The 17367-nt window shown below is 36.6% G+C and overlaps 1 protein-coding gene across 11 annotated transcripts in view; it reads left to right on the top strand.

Annotated features, from left to right (window-relative positions):
* USH2A (usherin) overlaps positions 1 to 17367 on the top strand; it is a 374435-nt gene that overhangs the window by 24928 nt on the left and 332140 nt on the right. For all 11 annotated transcript variants that reach the window (XR_008429695.1, XR_008429696.1, XM_053936908.1 and 8 more), the window contains exons 4-9: positions 7029 to 7164; positions 8329 to 8392; positions 10704 to 10998; positions 12249 to 12433; positions 15520 to 15741; positions 17037 to 17130. Coding sequence is in view for 9 of the 11 variants with exons in the window: in XM_053936908.1 (XP_053792883.1) it covers positions 7029 to 7164; positions 8329 to 8392; positions 10704 to 10998; positions 12249 to 12433; positions 15520 to 15741; positions 17037 to 17130 (996 nt within the window). In the remaining 2 variants the exon portion in view is untranslated. The remainder of the gene's footprint in view (positions 1 to 7028; positions 7165 to 8328; positions 8393 to 10703; positions 10999 to 12248; positions 12434 to 15519; positions 15742 to 17036; positions 17131 to 17367) is intronic.

Below are 17367 nucleotides of genomic sequence, written 5' to 3' on the forward strand. Positions count from 1 at the left end.
CAATTATGCAAGAAAATACTGAAATACATACCTGTGTGCATCTCCTCTCTTTGATATGCAAAAGTCCTTTACTCTTGCTTTTATTAACTGTTACACTTCCGTTTCTCACCTGCTTTTGCAGAGGAAATACATGAACCCACATGTCCCCCAGTGGTAAATCTGCTGTATGTCTTTATATGAGCAGGCAAAAAGAACATATTTAGACAGGTTGAACGTTAAAAAGATTTTTATGCTCAAGTTTCTGATTACACCATTATAGTAGCATCACTAATTTCCCTCCTTCCACCTATTGTCTTCTTTCCTCTGTTGTCATCAGTGGCCACTGTTGATTTGTTGACTCTATTAAAGTATTCAAGGAAGCCACAGGCCTGTCATTTTGGTCATAACCTTAATCCGTTTTCTCACCTTGGGAGAAAATGTGTTAATACGCTGTCTTTTTCTATAGAATGGACTCATTGAGAAAGTTCCTGATGCAAATCTGCAATACATTTAGAAGGAAAAAAAGGTTTTCTGAATCTTGATTAGTTTAACAGATAGTATGCCATGTTTAGCTGGAAATTTTTATAATAACCACACCAACAGTAAGCGATTGTAATGGTACGTTATGTAGCAATTTTTGAGCTAGGTGAGTTGCAGCTCCTCCTGATTTCTGATCTCTGATTCCTTGTTATTTCTGAATGATTAAGCAAATCATTTATGCTAACTTCTGCTTTAATTTGCATCTCTGTAGAGCCTGTGTAACTTTATTGATTCTGGAGTTGCTTTAGTTTTTAAGACAAGTAAAGGGAGGGGTCATTCCTGATAGCTTGCTGATTTGGAAAATAAATGTAACTTCCCCCCCCCCCCCTTTTTTATGCCTTATAGATAAATGGTATAGCTGTCTAATTGCTTCTCATAAAACATACTGTGTATCATCATCTTTATAATAATTGCTTCTAGTTCTGAGTAACTGCCTGCTGTGCAAATAGGGTTTATTTTAAGGAAAATGAAAACAGACTTGCGTTTTCTTACAGTTTATTTGTTGTTCTCTTATTTGGGGGTGTATTTGGGTTTTTTCTTGTATTTGAGAAATTGATACTGTGTTTTAGTTTGTATTTAGTTTTTAATTTTAACTTGCATTTGCAAAATAGCTAAATTTGCATCTTTAACTTAAAAATTAGCTCTTTAAAATTTTTACTATGCAGATATCTGTTTTTGAATAATCTTGTTCACTGTCAGGTATATATCATAGATCCCTGAGCTGATCCTTTTTCATGTTATTTGAAAATACTGTGTCCATTACATGTACTGGAATGTAATCATTCCCTAGTATTGGAAGATGCATTTTTGGTCCTTGTTTTGTCTGTGTCAGTCCTGCCCCTGCCATCTGAGACTATGTGTGATGGTCTGAATAGCTGTAAGAGCCAAAGTTGCAGTTGAAGTGCTTGCCATCACTAAGTTGGCTGGAAAACTAAGTAGGCCAGGGTTGGTATCATTTGGCTGAAATGACTGGAAAATATTTTTTCTCTATTTCTTTCATTTTTGGTGCCAGAGTTCCCTCTGTTGTGGAACTCCTCATTTATGGCCTGCAAAACTGGGAAGCAATCCTTCTGTTCTATTAATCTGTCTTGCCAGACACTGTGATCTAGTTATTAGAACAAAAGACGATGAAAGGAAATGTTAGGATTAAACTGTATTTTATGGTTGTTAGAAGCTGTGATGAGTAAGGCTAAAAAGAAGGTATACTCAACAGTGGATGAGATTAATGTTGTCTTGAAATAACTTCCTATAATTTATCTGTAATATTTTAATAAATCTTTCCCATGCCAATAAATATTGGAATAGGAAAGATAACATAAACGATAAGGTTGTACTAACTGAAAAACAGGTGTCTTTGAAGCATATATTAATTACAAATTAAAATATTTGGGAAAGAGACTACTGCCTCTGTTGGTTGTGTGTCATTTAGTGCCATGAAGCTTTGATGTCTGGTTAGTGATCTTTAGCTCTGCTGTGATATATTTAGGGATTCTTAGGGATTTTTTTAATGGAACATAGAGGGTTCTTTTCTATGCCTCTCCTTCCTATCTTATTTATTAGAAATCATTTTCCATCAGGTATATGGTTGGTATTAATATTAGGATTGACTTGTAATGGAAAAATTTCACTAATGCAAAAAGATAATAATGTTCACTGAAAAAAGGTTCAGTTAACTTCATTTATTTTGGTTGAAATGGTGCAATTCAATTCCACATGGAAGAGACTAAAATTGTCTCAGTTGCCTTTATATATATGTAAGAGGACATTTTGATGACAGGATGATTAATGCATGTGAAGAAAAAGCGTATGTTGCTTAAGGTGGCCAGATATGACACATGTACATTGCAAGGTAATAAATGTGAGTGTTGTTATGTGACAGCCAAAACTTTTTAGATTTAGTTTTTTTTAGATTGTGGTCTCAGAACTCCCCCAAACTGGCTTTGGCTTCGAAAGGGTCATTGTAGTTCAAAAAAGTGGAGTCAATATAATCGTGTCTTTCACTTGATATCAAAATCTCTTCTGCCTCTGTGTTGATAATGAAGAATATCAGGCTTTTTTGATTTTTTGAAAAAAGCATATTGCTAATTTTTATTGTACTACTACATATTTTTACTATACCTATTTTACTCCTTTTTTGTAACTGTTATATTATTTCTTTATTTATACATTGGTATACCAATTTGCATTATACTTATAAATATCGGTAAAATACAAGGCTTATAAAAAAAAAGAAAAAGAGAAAGAAAGAACCCATGGTATTCTTCATTCAAGGAACTTCTGCTTTTTGCCATACTCTCTTAGCCAGTGCAACTGCTCTGAAGTGGATTATTTGGTTGTGATGTTTCTGTTTTGCCACACAGATTACTGCAATGTAGTGGAAGTTAGCATTTCTGTTAGTACTTAATACATGAAAATACGGCTTTTCTTTGCATGACAGTTCTGCCTGATCCAAACCGAGTGGCATAATTCACATTAAATTTCGTTGTTGTGTTTTCATGGGTGGAATCTGAAAAGCACATATCTTTAGGTAAGAAAATGAAATTGTAATGTATTTCCTGTACCTGTCTCATTTTATTAACAGTAACATGGGCACAATCCTGTGCCACACATTCTCTGGAATGACCCTTGAACAGGGAGGTTGGACCACATGATCCACTGTGGTCCCTTCCAGCCTTACCCCACTGTGATTTTGTGATTCTGTGACCCATAGGGCAGGGAAGCTTTCCTTGCTAGGAAGTGCTTTTATTTGGTATTACTGTCACTGATGCATAATTTGCTTGTGCTGGAGAACTGTAAGCTTAACTTGGGATGCACTGAAGGAATTTGCCTCTCAGCTCTTTGGCCCAGTACCTCTCATCTTTGAAACTCTTCCAGGTCATACCAAGAGTGCTATTAGAACAAAGAGTATTGGTATCTTTCACCACCTCAGTTTACCATCAAATGGATTTTCCATTGCTCGGAGTTGGTATTAGGTTCTGTGTTGGCAGATGCTGACTTAGTTTCTGAGCAAATGGATTTTAGTAACTAATCTTTGCCACTTCCTTGAGAGGTGATTTGCTCTGACAGATGGGGAAGCACAGGAGCGTGAGGTGGTTGCAGAGCTGGGACTAGAGTGCTGATGTCCCTGGCTTCTGGTCCTGTGATCTACACAACCACAAAGCCAACCTTTCCTACCTATCTCTGGTTAGTCTCTTGGGGCAAATTCCTATTGAACATTATTAATAAGGATATCTGGGGAATAATCCTGTTTTCCTAGTCAGGAGGGAAGTGTTCTTTTAGTTCTGTGCTATTGTAAAGAATTTAATGCTAATGATCAAGAGACCTTAAATAACTACATCAAACAGCCCATTTGGTGCCAGCCTTTTCTTATTTAGCTCAGTCTAAACTGCCACCAAACTTTGAGACCTCCTCTCCTCCCACAGTGGAGAGCCGCTGGGATTTTTTATACCACACATGGTTTCCCTCCTACATTTTCCTCCCATGTCAGATATTCATACCCCCTTTAATAACCAGCAGGGGGATCATTACATTGAGCTACTGCCAAATGCATAATGACTGCTGCCTTTGCCTTACACAGTCACTGCACTACTGATATCCAATTCAGCATTGTAAAGTGCTTAGGGCTGCCTTGGGGATGTGCTATATTAAACCCAACTATTCTAAATCCTATTTAATACAAAGAGATTGGTGGTGGGGGAGGGGGGAGGGAGATTTAAAATTGTCATTAGTCACCTATTTTCAACAAGTAAAAATACCTGGTCACTTAGGGCCCAATTCTGATGCTCTTAAGTCATGAATAGACCCCCTGATTTTACTATGGGGTGCATGGAGGTGAACACTCTGCTTGCCACAGGGGGAGGCAGTAGGTCCTATAAAGCTGTGCCTGAGACAGTAAGTTTTCAAGAAGCTGATGGGGGTGAGCGTGCCCATTTCTGAATTCCCCTTAGAAATGTTTTACAGTGGAAACAGGAAAGCGGAAACATGCTTCATATCTGACTGAAAATAAAGGTACTCTTAAACTTGTAAAAGGCAACATTTTTATTTGAATGATATGACAGAGCTGCCACAGGAGTGTTACCTGCTATAAAGAAAGCTTAAGAATTATTACCTTTATTAGACCAGTGACACTGAGCTTTAGCCATACATTTCTAACTTCTGTCCCTCTACAGAGACAATTTTCTTTTCTTAAATAAACTGTCATGCTAGTGTTAATATATTGTTGGCTCCCTCATACTCTGAGAATACTGCTGATATAAAACATGTATATGTTAGATTGGTAATAGTATCTTTAGTGTAGCTGACTAGAACAAATGTGTTTCCCTCATGGCTGTGCTAATGTGATAAAGGAAAATTGGCTGTTCATCAGCTTTTGGCTGGGTAAAGACAGTAGAGATGGAACCACATTCTTTTTTATGCATTAATACCACTGAGAACTTTTCACTAGTTATATTTCATGTGCAGGCATGTTGTGCAAAGATGTTGTAAAACATGAGATAATGCTACAAATAACAAAGTAGAAAAGCCTGTATCTTTTATGATGATAACAGTCAAACACCAAATGACAGTAACAGGCTGTAAAAAATGTGATGCAGAAAAAAATGCAGTGGAACCACAATATATACGTATACTTAGGCTCTTGCAAATAGGGCATCAGATGTTTAGAGGGCTTTATATTAAAATTAAATAAAGAAATTGTTGTATTTAGGTCATTGATGTGTCAACACAAAAGATAATTTAAAATGGAGAGATGTATTTTGAGCGGTGAAACTCATATGCAATAACTTTTTGAACAAATCTCAAGGCTTCGTAATTATGATAATAGCCTTCAAATTTCCATCAGTGGAAGGGCAATAAATATTCCTGTCTATATCTGGGAAATATTGACTGAATCTGGAAATGGCAATAAAGCTCAGCATACATGTGTGTGTTTGAAAGTACAGTTTGAGGAAGAATTCATTTGTACAGTCTTGTGTGAAGCCAAAAAAAAAGGCCAAACAAACTCCTCCATCTTATTTCATGTTTTCTTTCTTAAAATCCTGATAGGCTCATGTTGCCCAAGGCACTGATGCTGATCATCTGAGCTCAGATTTATAGATAATTGTGTCCATTTATCTTGGTCTGAAATTTGTAAGATTTTATTGTCAGAGTAGTATTGTGTGTGCTTATATTGTGGTTTTCAAGCTGGTATTTTGTTAACTGGTAAATAAGTTCTGTCTTTCCTTTTCTTGCAACAAATTATTCTGGCTTGTGAACCTTCTATGTCCTCACATAGCTATTGTTCTTATGGAAGCAATAATTTCAGGTTTATTTTCTTCTGATTGGTGTGACTGTCAAAATGGACTAAAGCACTCTAGTTTTATTTGTCTTGATAGACATGATTTACCAAGCATCCAGACCTGCAAAATTAAAATAATGCTCTGTAAATTGGCAGCAGCAAAATAGTGTTTTAAAATTTTAAAACTACCAAATTCTTATATGAAAATAGCTTTATGCAAGCTAAGCATTGCTGAAACCCAAGTAATTTAATTTTTTTTTTTTTTTGCAAATAAACTTTCTGAAATAAAAATTTTTTGTAAGTCCAACTTGGTTTCTATAATTAACTTCATTAATGGGAACATGACTATACTTCTGGTTTTCATTTTGTGTGGACCTGGATTTTTTAAATGAGGGTATTGAATTTTATATAATGTAAGGCTGAAAGACACTTCCATATTGTTAAATTTTTCCTAATTTTGGGTCACATAAATCTAAGCATTTGTAATGCAAAAAAAAAAAAAAAAAAAAACCAACTTTGTAAAAGCTCAGCATCTTGTGACTTTGTGGAGCTGGGAGAATGCTGTAAAGTATTTCTAAGAACGTTAGCTCAGATTTAAAATGAATTGGCAGGAAAGGGAGCACTTGCAGAAAACAGTACCCTGGGGTGCTGGCTGAGTGCATATTCCTAGCCAAGGGTTCCCTGGATGAAAGGGAATTACCCAGTGGGTGTAAAGCAGATATAGGCAGTTCTATACCGTTCCCTTCAGCCCTTGTAGAAGAAGCATGCTTGGGTTAGGGAGGCGTTTTGGGGGCTGTTGGAGGCCTGTGTTTGATTATCCTGAGCATGGTGTGCAGCCCCTTGAGGCCTGTTTGAAGTGATGTATGAGAAGAGCTGTGACAGCTGTAACATGTGCCCATGGCCCGAAGTGGTGATGGAGCTGTAACCAGCCTTGTACCTTGTGAAACACACGTACCCTTCTTTTCCTCTCTTCCCCTCCATCTCCACCAGATCCCTGTGCTGTAGTTTCTTCTTTGATTTAACCCCTCTAGAAATTTTATACTTTCTGTATCTGAGTGGTGATCTGTTAATGAAAAAGAGGTAACTCCTTTCAGTAGGCACCAAAAATAAAGACATACAACAAATAGCCTGAGGTAATGTTACCAGCTAATCAGTGATAGACAAAAAAAATGTAGAGAAATCAAAGTGATTGCATGATAAAGCTTGTGTTTGCCCCTTTACATTGATTCTATAGGTGCATCACACCCGAATTAGTTTCTTCTTGAATGGTTGGGAAGATGATAACACAGCTTTTGATTCAAGGACTCTTATGGGAACAGTTGCAGATACTGATGCTGGTGGTACTCTGCAAATTGGACAAAGTTTCACAGGTAAATCTTGTAGTACTTTAGTGGAATGCACTGGAATAGTCAAAATAAAATATGCATGATGTGGTTGAAAGGAGTGTGTGAGTCATTTTAAGTTATCTATATGTTGAGAAGTAATACCTTACTGCAGAAGAAAATTCCTGTTGTTCAATTAGCTTTCTCAAAAGATTGGCTGGAAGATAGAATACATTTTGATCATCTACCAAAAATCTATGTATTCCTGCATATAGGTAGGTTTTCCTGAATTATCTAAAATATGTATGTAAAGTGACTTATTCCACTAATTTCTGCCTGTGTTTTTTCTGAGTAAATATTGGGAACTGTTTCAGAATGGAATTATGTATGGCCGCTAGACTGTACTCCTCTCTCTGCAGAGTCAGGAACAGAGCCAAAGGTTTCTGGCTGTCTGTGTTCTTCATTTCTATCAATACTCATGTAAACCATGGCAGAATGAGAATCTTCCAGCCTCTAGTAATGCCTGAGAGTTTTACTCTTCATCTGCATCTAGAGTTTTATATGTACTATATCATGACATGATCATTGAAGAACAGTGGGGGATGTTTTGTTGCTTTTCACTGATTCTTAGCTCTGCAGATATAAGAACACTGACTATTGCTCTTCAGGAACATGCACAATTTGAAGTTAACTTCTAAATATATGTCACATGAACAGTTTTATTGTGGCTTTGGGCAAGAAAGTATTCTGTGCTGCATTTCTTAAAGCTTGTATTTGGAAATGTATTTTGTTGTGGTTTTGATTCTGAATGCTGGATAGCTAATAATCATGTAAAAGAAAGGAATATTTTAAAATGCCTTTTATCTTTATTGTATAAATTGATAGGTACAGTTGTATCTACTGTATCTCTTCTCTAATTAGAGGTGGCACATGGACTGGCTCATTACTTCTGTCTAATGAGCCGATCCCTGTGCCACCTCTCTAATCAGAAAAGAGATAGGTACAAAATGTTCTTATAAAGTTATTATAAATCATTCTTTTTTATCAAAAAAATTAAATCCCTGCCCTCTATAGTTTTGTCCGGGTCCAAGATGGTTTCATTCAGGAGGGGTAATTGTGCAAGAGAGATTTCTGAGTGCTGAATTAAAGGTGCTCTCATGCAGTGCAAAGCTGCCTTCTGCTCGATAGATTATTTATAGTATATTTCCTTAGGTTTAGAGCAATTTGTTGGAAGAATGCAAGATTTTCGATTTTACTCAGTGGCACTTACAAACAGGTAAAGAACTTTTATTTTTGTAGCAAAATAAGAGTGTGGTGAGAAGGAAGTATAGATAACAATATGCTTATTTCCCAAAGTGTAGTGCTTTTCAGATGTTTCTTTTAGATAATTGCTTGTGACGATGTAGTTCCCTGAGCCTCATTTCAAAGATTACCCTTAATCTAAGAAATCTTGAGTTGAAATAAATTCAACAACTTAATGTATTTTGCTTTTGAACTGTTGCTTAAATAGGCTTGATGTATGTAGTGGTGTATGTAATATATATGTAGTGAAACAAAACACTGTAATAAATATGTGCTCTCCTTGTTATTGTCCTTGCTGCAACCCGACTTAGTATGTATTCTGCAGAGAGTAGATCCAGTTGCTAGATTTCAATGCTTATAAACTGTCTAGGTGTTACCTAGTCATCATAATTCTGTCATAATAGTGTGTGCTGATAAGCTTAGTCCTGTTGGATAAGACTTGCTAAGCTTCCTCCAAGCTCTGTGTAAACTGTAGGGCAAGGAAGGGAGCTACAGGGTCAAAACTGGACCACTCAGATCCCAGTCTGATGAGGAGGACAGACATTCCAAATGATTGGCACGCTGGCTTTGTGGCTGGAGGATTGGCTCCCCGTGCTTAGCTGTTGCCTTCCTCTGGTTTCACTTCCCCACGGTATCCATGTCGGGTATTCTTGGTGCTCCCCCGCCCCATGCACACACCCCTGCCCTGAGGTGCTGCTGTCCCTTGCTCTCCAGATGAGGTTGTCACCATAAGCCACCAATGATGTATCCACCTCAGCCCACAGAGCCCTGGGCAATTGCTTTGACTTTCTGTGTTCCTGAGGCCAAATTACTGTTGCCACTGCAATTTCGGTTGCCCTCCAGCCTCCCTTCCTAGCACATTACAAAGAGATGTTACCTTTGTTATCCAGCTCATGCTGGATTAATCCAGTCGTTTCAGGCTGGCCAGAAGTAGTCAGGTCCTATTTGTCTGTGTGGTGCTTCTGGGGAGGCTGCACACAATGACACTCAGGACTGCAGACCTTCAGGCTACTTAATGATAGTCTTTCAATAAGATGTAGAACAGTTTCCTCGGAGCTCAGCTGTCTGCAGGACATTATGATGAACTGAGCTGCTGTGAATTGGAATCATTAATGTGAATCTGAATTCCAAGTTTTATGAAAATCACGTTGGTTGTATTTCTTAGAGCAATGCTTGTCAAATCGTTTGAACTACAGTTTAGGTCAGTGAAATGAATAAAGCTTAACAATTGAAAATTAAGGTATTTTAAAGACTGTATTGACCTACTGATGTCTTTCTAGATTTGGTTTTATATCCACAAATAACATGGTCCAAAATGTTTCTTTGGGATAAACTGGGAAGGAAAGTCTTGCCTGCATACCAATTAATTTAGGCTATGGATATGTAAAAAGTCCTGTAACTCTGGGTTCTGTGGAAGCTGTAGTGGCAGCTAGCAAGTATTTATCTGCTTAATAAACACACAAAATTATTTTCTTACTGATAAAGTAGGAAAATGGGAAAAGTTACAAGTTTAAATATACGAATTCAGTCTCTTCTAGACTCACAAAATCCTTCCTTTATATCAGTAATGTGCAGATAAACAAGTGTCCATGTCATCCATATATCTGCTTGCTTGCCTGCCTACCTACCTTCGTATTTATTGCAGTTGTGATGTCAGAGGGGACTGAAGTTTTCTCAGTTATTTGACATGACTAGGTTGATTGCAGTTTAAAAAGTGGACATCTTGATAAAAATTAGTTAAAAGTGAAAATATTTCTATCCAGATTTCCTAAGATACAATATGATTTTGTTCAAGCTGGTCTTTTGGAAGGGTTAGAGTGCAAACATTGAACTTTACTGTGGTTATAGGCAGCATATTGACACTGTGGTGTGTTCAAGAATAGGATCCAGACTACTGATTTTATTGCTGCAATAAAATATTAAGAGTTTTTCTCCTCACATCTATGATGGGATTCATCTATCTAGCTTTAGAATCTCACCAAAGAACTCTTTTCCCTTGGTGCTCTGTGTCTGAAGAACTTTCTATGTGTGGAGCAATGAAAGGAGCTCCAGAGTTCTTCACAGATATTTTCTGAAGATGCCTACTCCTACCATTGATAATGTAGAGACCTTGGGGGGAGCCTTCACTCCTAGCTGAGTGCCCCATTCTTATGAGCTTACATCAGGAGCTTAGGGCTTCTACTATAATCTAAACTGAATTTTGTTTAATCTATGAGCCTAGATGCACAAAGTGACATTTGTTCTTGTTGTCATGTATGTAATTGCTATTCTCTATGCTGTCACAGAGACATTTTGGAAGTATTCTCTGGAAAATTCCCTCATCTTCATACCCAGTCTGAGTGCCGCTGTCCTGGAAGTCATCCCCGAGTACACCCTTTGATACAGAGATACTGCATCCCTAATGGTGCAGATGATACCACTAATGACAGGGTGCTGAGGCTGGATGCAGAAGCCCATCCTCTCCACTATATCAATGATAATGACATTGGGACCACCTGGATTTCATCTGTGTTTGCTAATACTGCAGGTCTGGATCATGGAGTTTCAATCACAATAGATTTACAAAATGGACAGTATCAGGTAATGGGAAGATGCCATTTGCCATTTATTAAAACAAAGCTAAGAAAATATTTTTATAGATATTGTATTGCAATTTTGAGGATATTTAAACCTTATGCTTTAAAATGTTATCCTTAGAGGACCAGGAAGAAAGTTTCCTTTATTGGCATATAACAGTGCAAAAGGCAACAGAATGTGTTATGGTTCTTGGCATTCTCTTTTGATGTGCCTGTTTTAACCAGCAGTAATCTAGAGTACAAGAGTAGATAGCCTGTGTGAAAGCACCAATATTTAGAAACTGATTGTTGTCTCTTAATTCCACTTTTGTAAATTTCAACTTTTATTTTAATTTCTATTAAAACTTAAGGTGCTTGTTTTGTACCTTAAAAACTGACTGCAGACAAATGAAATTTAATGTAGCAAAAGCACATTAACATATTAGAGGGTGTTTCTGTTTGTAGATGTTCTGCAGGTGATAGATTAGCCTCCAAAGGAATATGAAAGGAGAAAATGATAAGCAGGTGTAGTTATTGAAGAAGCCATATTGCTCCTAATCCTCCACTAGGCTCTTGAAGAATGTCAGAATATCTTGGAAAGAGGGACATATCAGAAGTGGGGCTGCATTGCCAATAAGGAATTCACCAATTTTCTGTATATTCTTTCTGGCCTGTTCTTTTTTAATTAATGGGGAGTAGGAAAAGAATGTGATGGCAGGCTTTGGCTACATATGTAAACATTTGTCGTTTAGTTAAAAGTGATTTCAAATGAATGTGAAATTCTTGACTTTTGCTTATTTGATACACACACTTCTGCTTGAGCAGCATGCTGAGGGAAGTGTTCTTTGAAACAATACAGGTATTGGATGATATTCTGAATAAAAATATGGATAATTAAAAAAAATTACCTGCTATCAGACAAACAACTTGTCAAATGTTTGGCAGCATAAAGTTACAACTTTCATTTTTACTGCAATAACATGGCTGTAACAAATCATGGACCTGACTTTGCAGTGCATTTTCAAACAGTCTTTGAGAAAAAGTGAAGTTCTGATGCAGTAGTTCAGTAGTTGTCTGAGAAATCAAAGAGCTTGTTCAACAAAAAAGGTTCTCTCTGGCTTTAGTTGGGAATATGCGCGGTGAGCTATGGCTGCTTCTGTCTATGAGTGGTAAAGCAGACTGTATAGTTACATTAAAAAAAAAAAAGGTTTAAGTTCTCATTGTTTTACAACTTAGCCATTAATATCAGTTCATAAATTTGTTATCTTCTTGTAGGTGTTCTATATTATACTGCAGTTCTTTAGCCCACACCCTGAAGCAATAAAAATTGAAAGGAAAAAAAGAGATGATCTAGAATGGGAAGACTGGCAATATTTTGCTAGAAATTGCAGTATTTTTGAAATGGAGAACAATGGATCCCTGGAAAAACCAGACTCTGTCAACTGTCTCCAAACGCATAGGTATGAGTGGGTATTATCTGCATAATACAGATGGTTTGAACAGGTAACAACACCCTGTCACAGTTCATTGCTATGTCCCAATGAGATAGAATCTTTTAATTTGGTACACTCATTTGTTATGGACTGTTGAATATATCAAAGATCCTAAACATGACCTTTCAACTCAAAATTGCCAAAAAGTCTTCTGTAATTTTTATCAGATTTTAATAATTTATGAGTGTGAGTCAGTTGATTCCTCTGTTATTTTTGAGGCAAAGTTTCAAAATGTTACGTGTTAGTGTTTTGATGGCTATTGTCAGCAGAATTGCAGAACACTGAGAGGATAGCGGAGGAAGGTACTGATAGAACATTGTTCTAAACTGTCTAGTGAATGTGAAAGTCTACCTTCTGATCTCTGGGAGGGCAACTTGTTCAGAAGCCTAGGAAAGAGGCCAGACTGAAGTACAAAAGCCAGTCATTCAACCCTGCTAGTGTTATGCAACACATATAAGAAATGAGTTGAAAATGATATCTTGAAGCTTTCTCATCTTTCTAAGCAAGAAGCGATATAAAACTGTGGGAAGAGGGGCAAGAAGTATTACTATCATTTAGAAATATGTTGCAAGCCCTTTTACTGTCAATTAACTTGTGAAAATTAAAAGCTATATAATATATAAAATATACATTTCATAAATATACTGTATAATGTATATAATAGTTAGTATGTTACTATATAACACACACACATGCATGTATGTACATACACATATATATAATTGAACTTTTGCCACATTATATGTATTATACATATATTCAACTGCATTATCTCTTTCCTGAGTTCAGATGCCAGTCAGTATTAGACTTGTTTAGTACTTGGCTGGAAATCAGTGAGAAAATACATTTCCAGGTGCTGTAGTTATTTTGCCTTTTTTTTTTTTTTTTCCCCCACTTTTGCTATCTTTCTAAGACTTTTCAAGTGTCAGCATCTTTGTCTGTTCTCCAGGAGTTCAGAAATCTGAGGAGAGGAGCATAAGGTCATTTGAGTTACACCACTCTTTTGCAAAGGAATCTGAGCTTTATTGCTGATCTTTAAAGCCGAGGGTAGAGGAGAAGAGAAATATCTTAAGTAAGACAAATATATTTGGCTAAATAACCCAAGTGAGGTGCAATACCACTTTCAGCCCCAAAATATATATTTGTGTAATTTTAAAGAAGAACTGAGGAGTTAAATATGGACTGTTTCCATAAATGTTTTCTAAGCAGCACAGTTTCTCCCCTTCAATTAAAATGTAAATGATGATAGGAAGTGATATGAACGAATAATTTTTGGGTACAGCAGATGTACAGAAAGCTTTAAGTGATAAGACACATATTGGTGAATATTCTGTGCACTCAAAGAGGAGTTACTGTTGAAAGAAAGTTCCAAATTTATGTCAGCAGTGTTACAGAGTTCCCTGGAGAATTTTATTGTAAAACAATTTTATTGTTTCTCTCTCTTTCTCTCATACCCACAAACTTGTACCTGCCAAGACATGTCTAGATTGTCGTTCCAGGATTTAGACACCGGTGTCCTTGTGTCCTAGTGGCCTATCCAGGATTCCCTGGATTTACATAGAAGAAAAATGACCATGGTTTTGAAATCTTTACCATGACTTGATGGTTCTTGTTTCAGTGATCACATGCTAGTACTGAATGGACTCTTTTTTTGTGTCCTTTAGGAAATGAAAGTTATAAGGGTTTTTGTTTCTCCATCCTGTACCACCTATGTAAGTTAGGAGTTGCTCACTGTCCTTTATCCCCCTATCAGAGGCTTGAATCTTTGCTTAGTCTGAATATTGGCTGACCCTTATTTTAGAATTGCCTTTGTTTTCCTGAGAAACTGCATGTAGATGCCCTAAAATCTTGATGACCTGCTTATCTAGTTGCCATCAGCCTTACAGCCTTTCTGCTGTTCCTTCTGATGCTTCCATACCAACATGGTGTTGTTTATCTGCTGTTTGTACCTGTCTAAACATTTCCATTACAGTTCTATACGCCATGGAAGAAATACACTTTATTAGTTTTCTGCAGAGGGAAAGAGAAGACATAATCACCCAGAAAAACAGATATATTCCACTGAAATTTTTGTGAAGCGCTGACCTGGACTAGGAGCACAGGAAATTCAAAGACAGAAGAGCTTGACTCAGCAGACCTAGCCTAACTAGAAATCTCATCTTTCAGAAACTGACATATTTTGAAGTGACATTTTTTGAGTGTTGCATGTCAGGTGCCAGGTGATAATGTGGGATACCTATTTTTAATGATCCCATGTAGGTGTGCAAATAAGCAGACATTCTTTTCTCTTCCAGGGGCTAAACTCTGCCTAGTACATAGACCAACATGACATGATTCATACCAAGTTGTGCAAACGTGCAATTTATATCTACTTGTTTACTCAGTTTTACTTGAATTCTCAGGATTGTTGTCTTTCCCCTTCCTGGGCTTAAATATGCAGTTTTACTCTCAATCTTACTGCTTTCCTTTGAATTATCTTGCACTTCACTTGCTGGAAGACAACATGTGTTTCTAACTCTGCTCACTCAGATGAGTAGGTCATATGGTCCCGTGACTCTGGAATTGAAAATATAACAATTGTTTCTGTATGTTTTTTTATGTGTTTAGCAGGTACATTACTAACAATGTAAGCCTATTAATTATTGTGTTAGTCATCTGAATGATTTCCTTATGTGGTGCAAGCCTAGCTCGTGTTTCTCAAGGAGAGTGTGTTAAGCTTCTTGAAAACACGTGCAGGTGACACTGTATCAGTCACCTTTACTCATATTTTGAAGTTGCCAGGTAAAGACTTTACATTTAATTGGAAACTTTGGGTCTGGAGAAGAGCATGATAGTTTAGACAGAAACAGACATATAGAGGACATTTCTTTCCCCCATCTTGAATTCTGGTGACTGGGAATCCACTGACATAAGAATTTTTACCCAGAAAGCATGAAACCACTATTTACAGATTTACAGCTGAGACCCTCTCTGAGAAACAGTATATTAGGGGCTAGAATCTGTAAAATATGTAATATTTTGAGTTTAATTTGTTTTCCTCTCTATTTAAACAGCTTTACACCATATTCTCGTGGTAATCTAACTTTCAGTGTTCTTACCCCGGAACCAAATCACCGACCTGGTTACAATGATTTTTATAATACTCCATCTCTTCAAGAATTTGTAAAAGCTACACAAGTGAGGATTCATCTCCGTGGCCAGTATCACACTAATGAACCTTGGGTAAATTTTAGGCATAGGTACTATGGAGTTAATGAAGTTACAATCAGTGGAAGGTAAGTGTTACGTGACTCTTCCCACATCCAGCACTGTCTCTGACTGTAACAGCTCTGCACGGCATATAAGGACCTGCCTAAAATTTGATCAACATGGTTTGCTTTTAGATGTATGATCAAGAAAGAAATTTGATCTGAAGCAGTGTATCAACTTAGAATGATTGGTGTACTGTTTTGTAAAACTGTTTGCTCACATTTTATTTTACAAGTAATTATTACACAAATCTGACAAAAGCAGTCCTTTCCTTGGAATTACCAATGCCTCTAAATTTATGACTAAAACAATAGCTTGTGCTTTATTTCAGTAACTCTTCCAAGCTATAGATTCACAGACATGGCAATTTTAACAGTCAATGCAGAGCTCATTTGTTGTTTTAGTTGGAGATTTCCTTTCAAAATTGGGTAGCTGCCAGTGAAACTGTTGTATTATCTCTGACTGACAACTTTATTGTATATGATAAATATGCTGTCTTGTGAAGGGACTAATTATGCCCCAGAAATAATATGCAAATTTGGCAATGAAATAGTTTCCAAGAAGCATATGGTGAAGATTTGTAAGTATTATTGTTCCTGAAATTATTTTGGTAGTTCTCATTTTGAGAGAAAGCACCCTTTTAGAAGTCACATTTACTTTTAAAAATTTCTATCTTTTTAATATATTTTGATTATTGATTTAGAGGTATTATGATAATGCATTTACTAAAACAGCTTTACCTTGGTGATGATGTAAGAGTAAAATAATTTTAGCTGTAGTTTGCAAAGCTGTGTCATGCCTCCAGAAGAGCAGCCTTTCAGGTAGAGTGGTATGGTTATTGACTATTACTTAAGACTCTATACAGATTTTATTTTAGTAAGAAATGGAAATTTTACTGGAGATAAAATGGGTTAAAATTCAAAATTATTCCTGATGTGGTAAAGATTTCTTGAAAAAATAGAGCCACACTGCAAATTTTAATATTGATGAATAAATGTAATTTATTTACTCAAATTTTACATATTAAGGTTACATACTGAAATACAGTTTTCATTACCTATCATATAAGGCAAGAGTAGCTCTACTACATGCTGGTTTTTATTTTCTTGAAAAGCAATTGTTGATGCTTAAAAATCTATTGAGTGAAATAGTCTTTTGTAGTTTACTGCACCTAAGAATACTCTCTTTGGTGACATTTATTTGTTTTTAATAAACAACCAGACTGTGTAATACACAAAATTGACTTTGTGACTGTGTAATGTATTTTTGCACTGATGTGTTTTCGTGTTGTGACTTTTGACACCACCTATTGTTCTTTCAGGTGTAATTGCCATGGCCATGCTGATGATTGTGACACAGCTATGAAACCATACAGGTGCCTGTGTGTCAAGGAAAGCTATACAGAAGGAAATAACGTGAGTCTCACCTTCATCTGTCTCTACTCCCTATGAACAGCCTCAACATTGGGATTTCTATCCTGGGAAAGAGTGTGAATATGTGTGTTAGTGTAGGCTTGTCTTTCAGAGGGAAACTTTCTGTGGCAGATTTGTATCAATTAAGGAAAAGGATGTATTCCACTCTCCACCCTCACCAAAACCATTCCACCACAGACCATCAGGAGTGTTGTGTTCAGGGATTTGATTTCTTGTTAG

The sequence above is a fragment of the Vidua chalybeata genome, chromosome 3, assembly GCF_026979565.1.
Source record: "Vidua chalybeata isolate OUT-0048 chromosome 3, bVidCha1 merged haplotype, whole genome shotgun sequence".
Taxonomy (NCBI): Eukaryota; Metazoa; Chordata; class Aves; order Passeriformes; family Viduidae; genus Vidua; species Vidua chalybeata.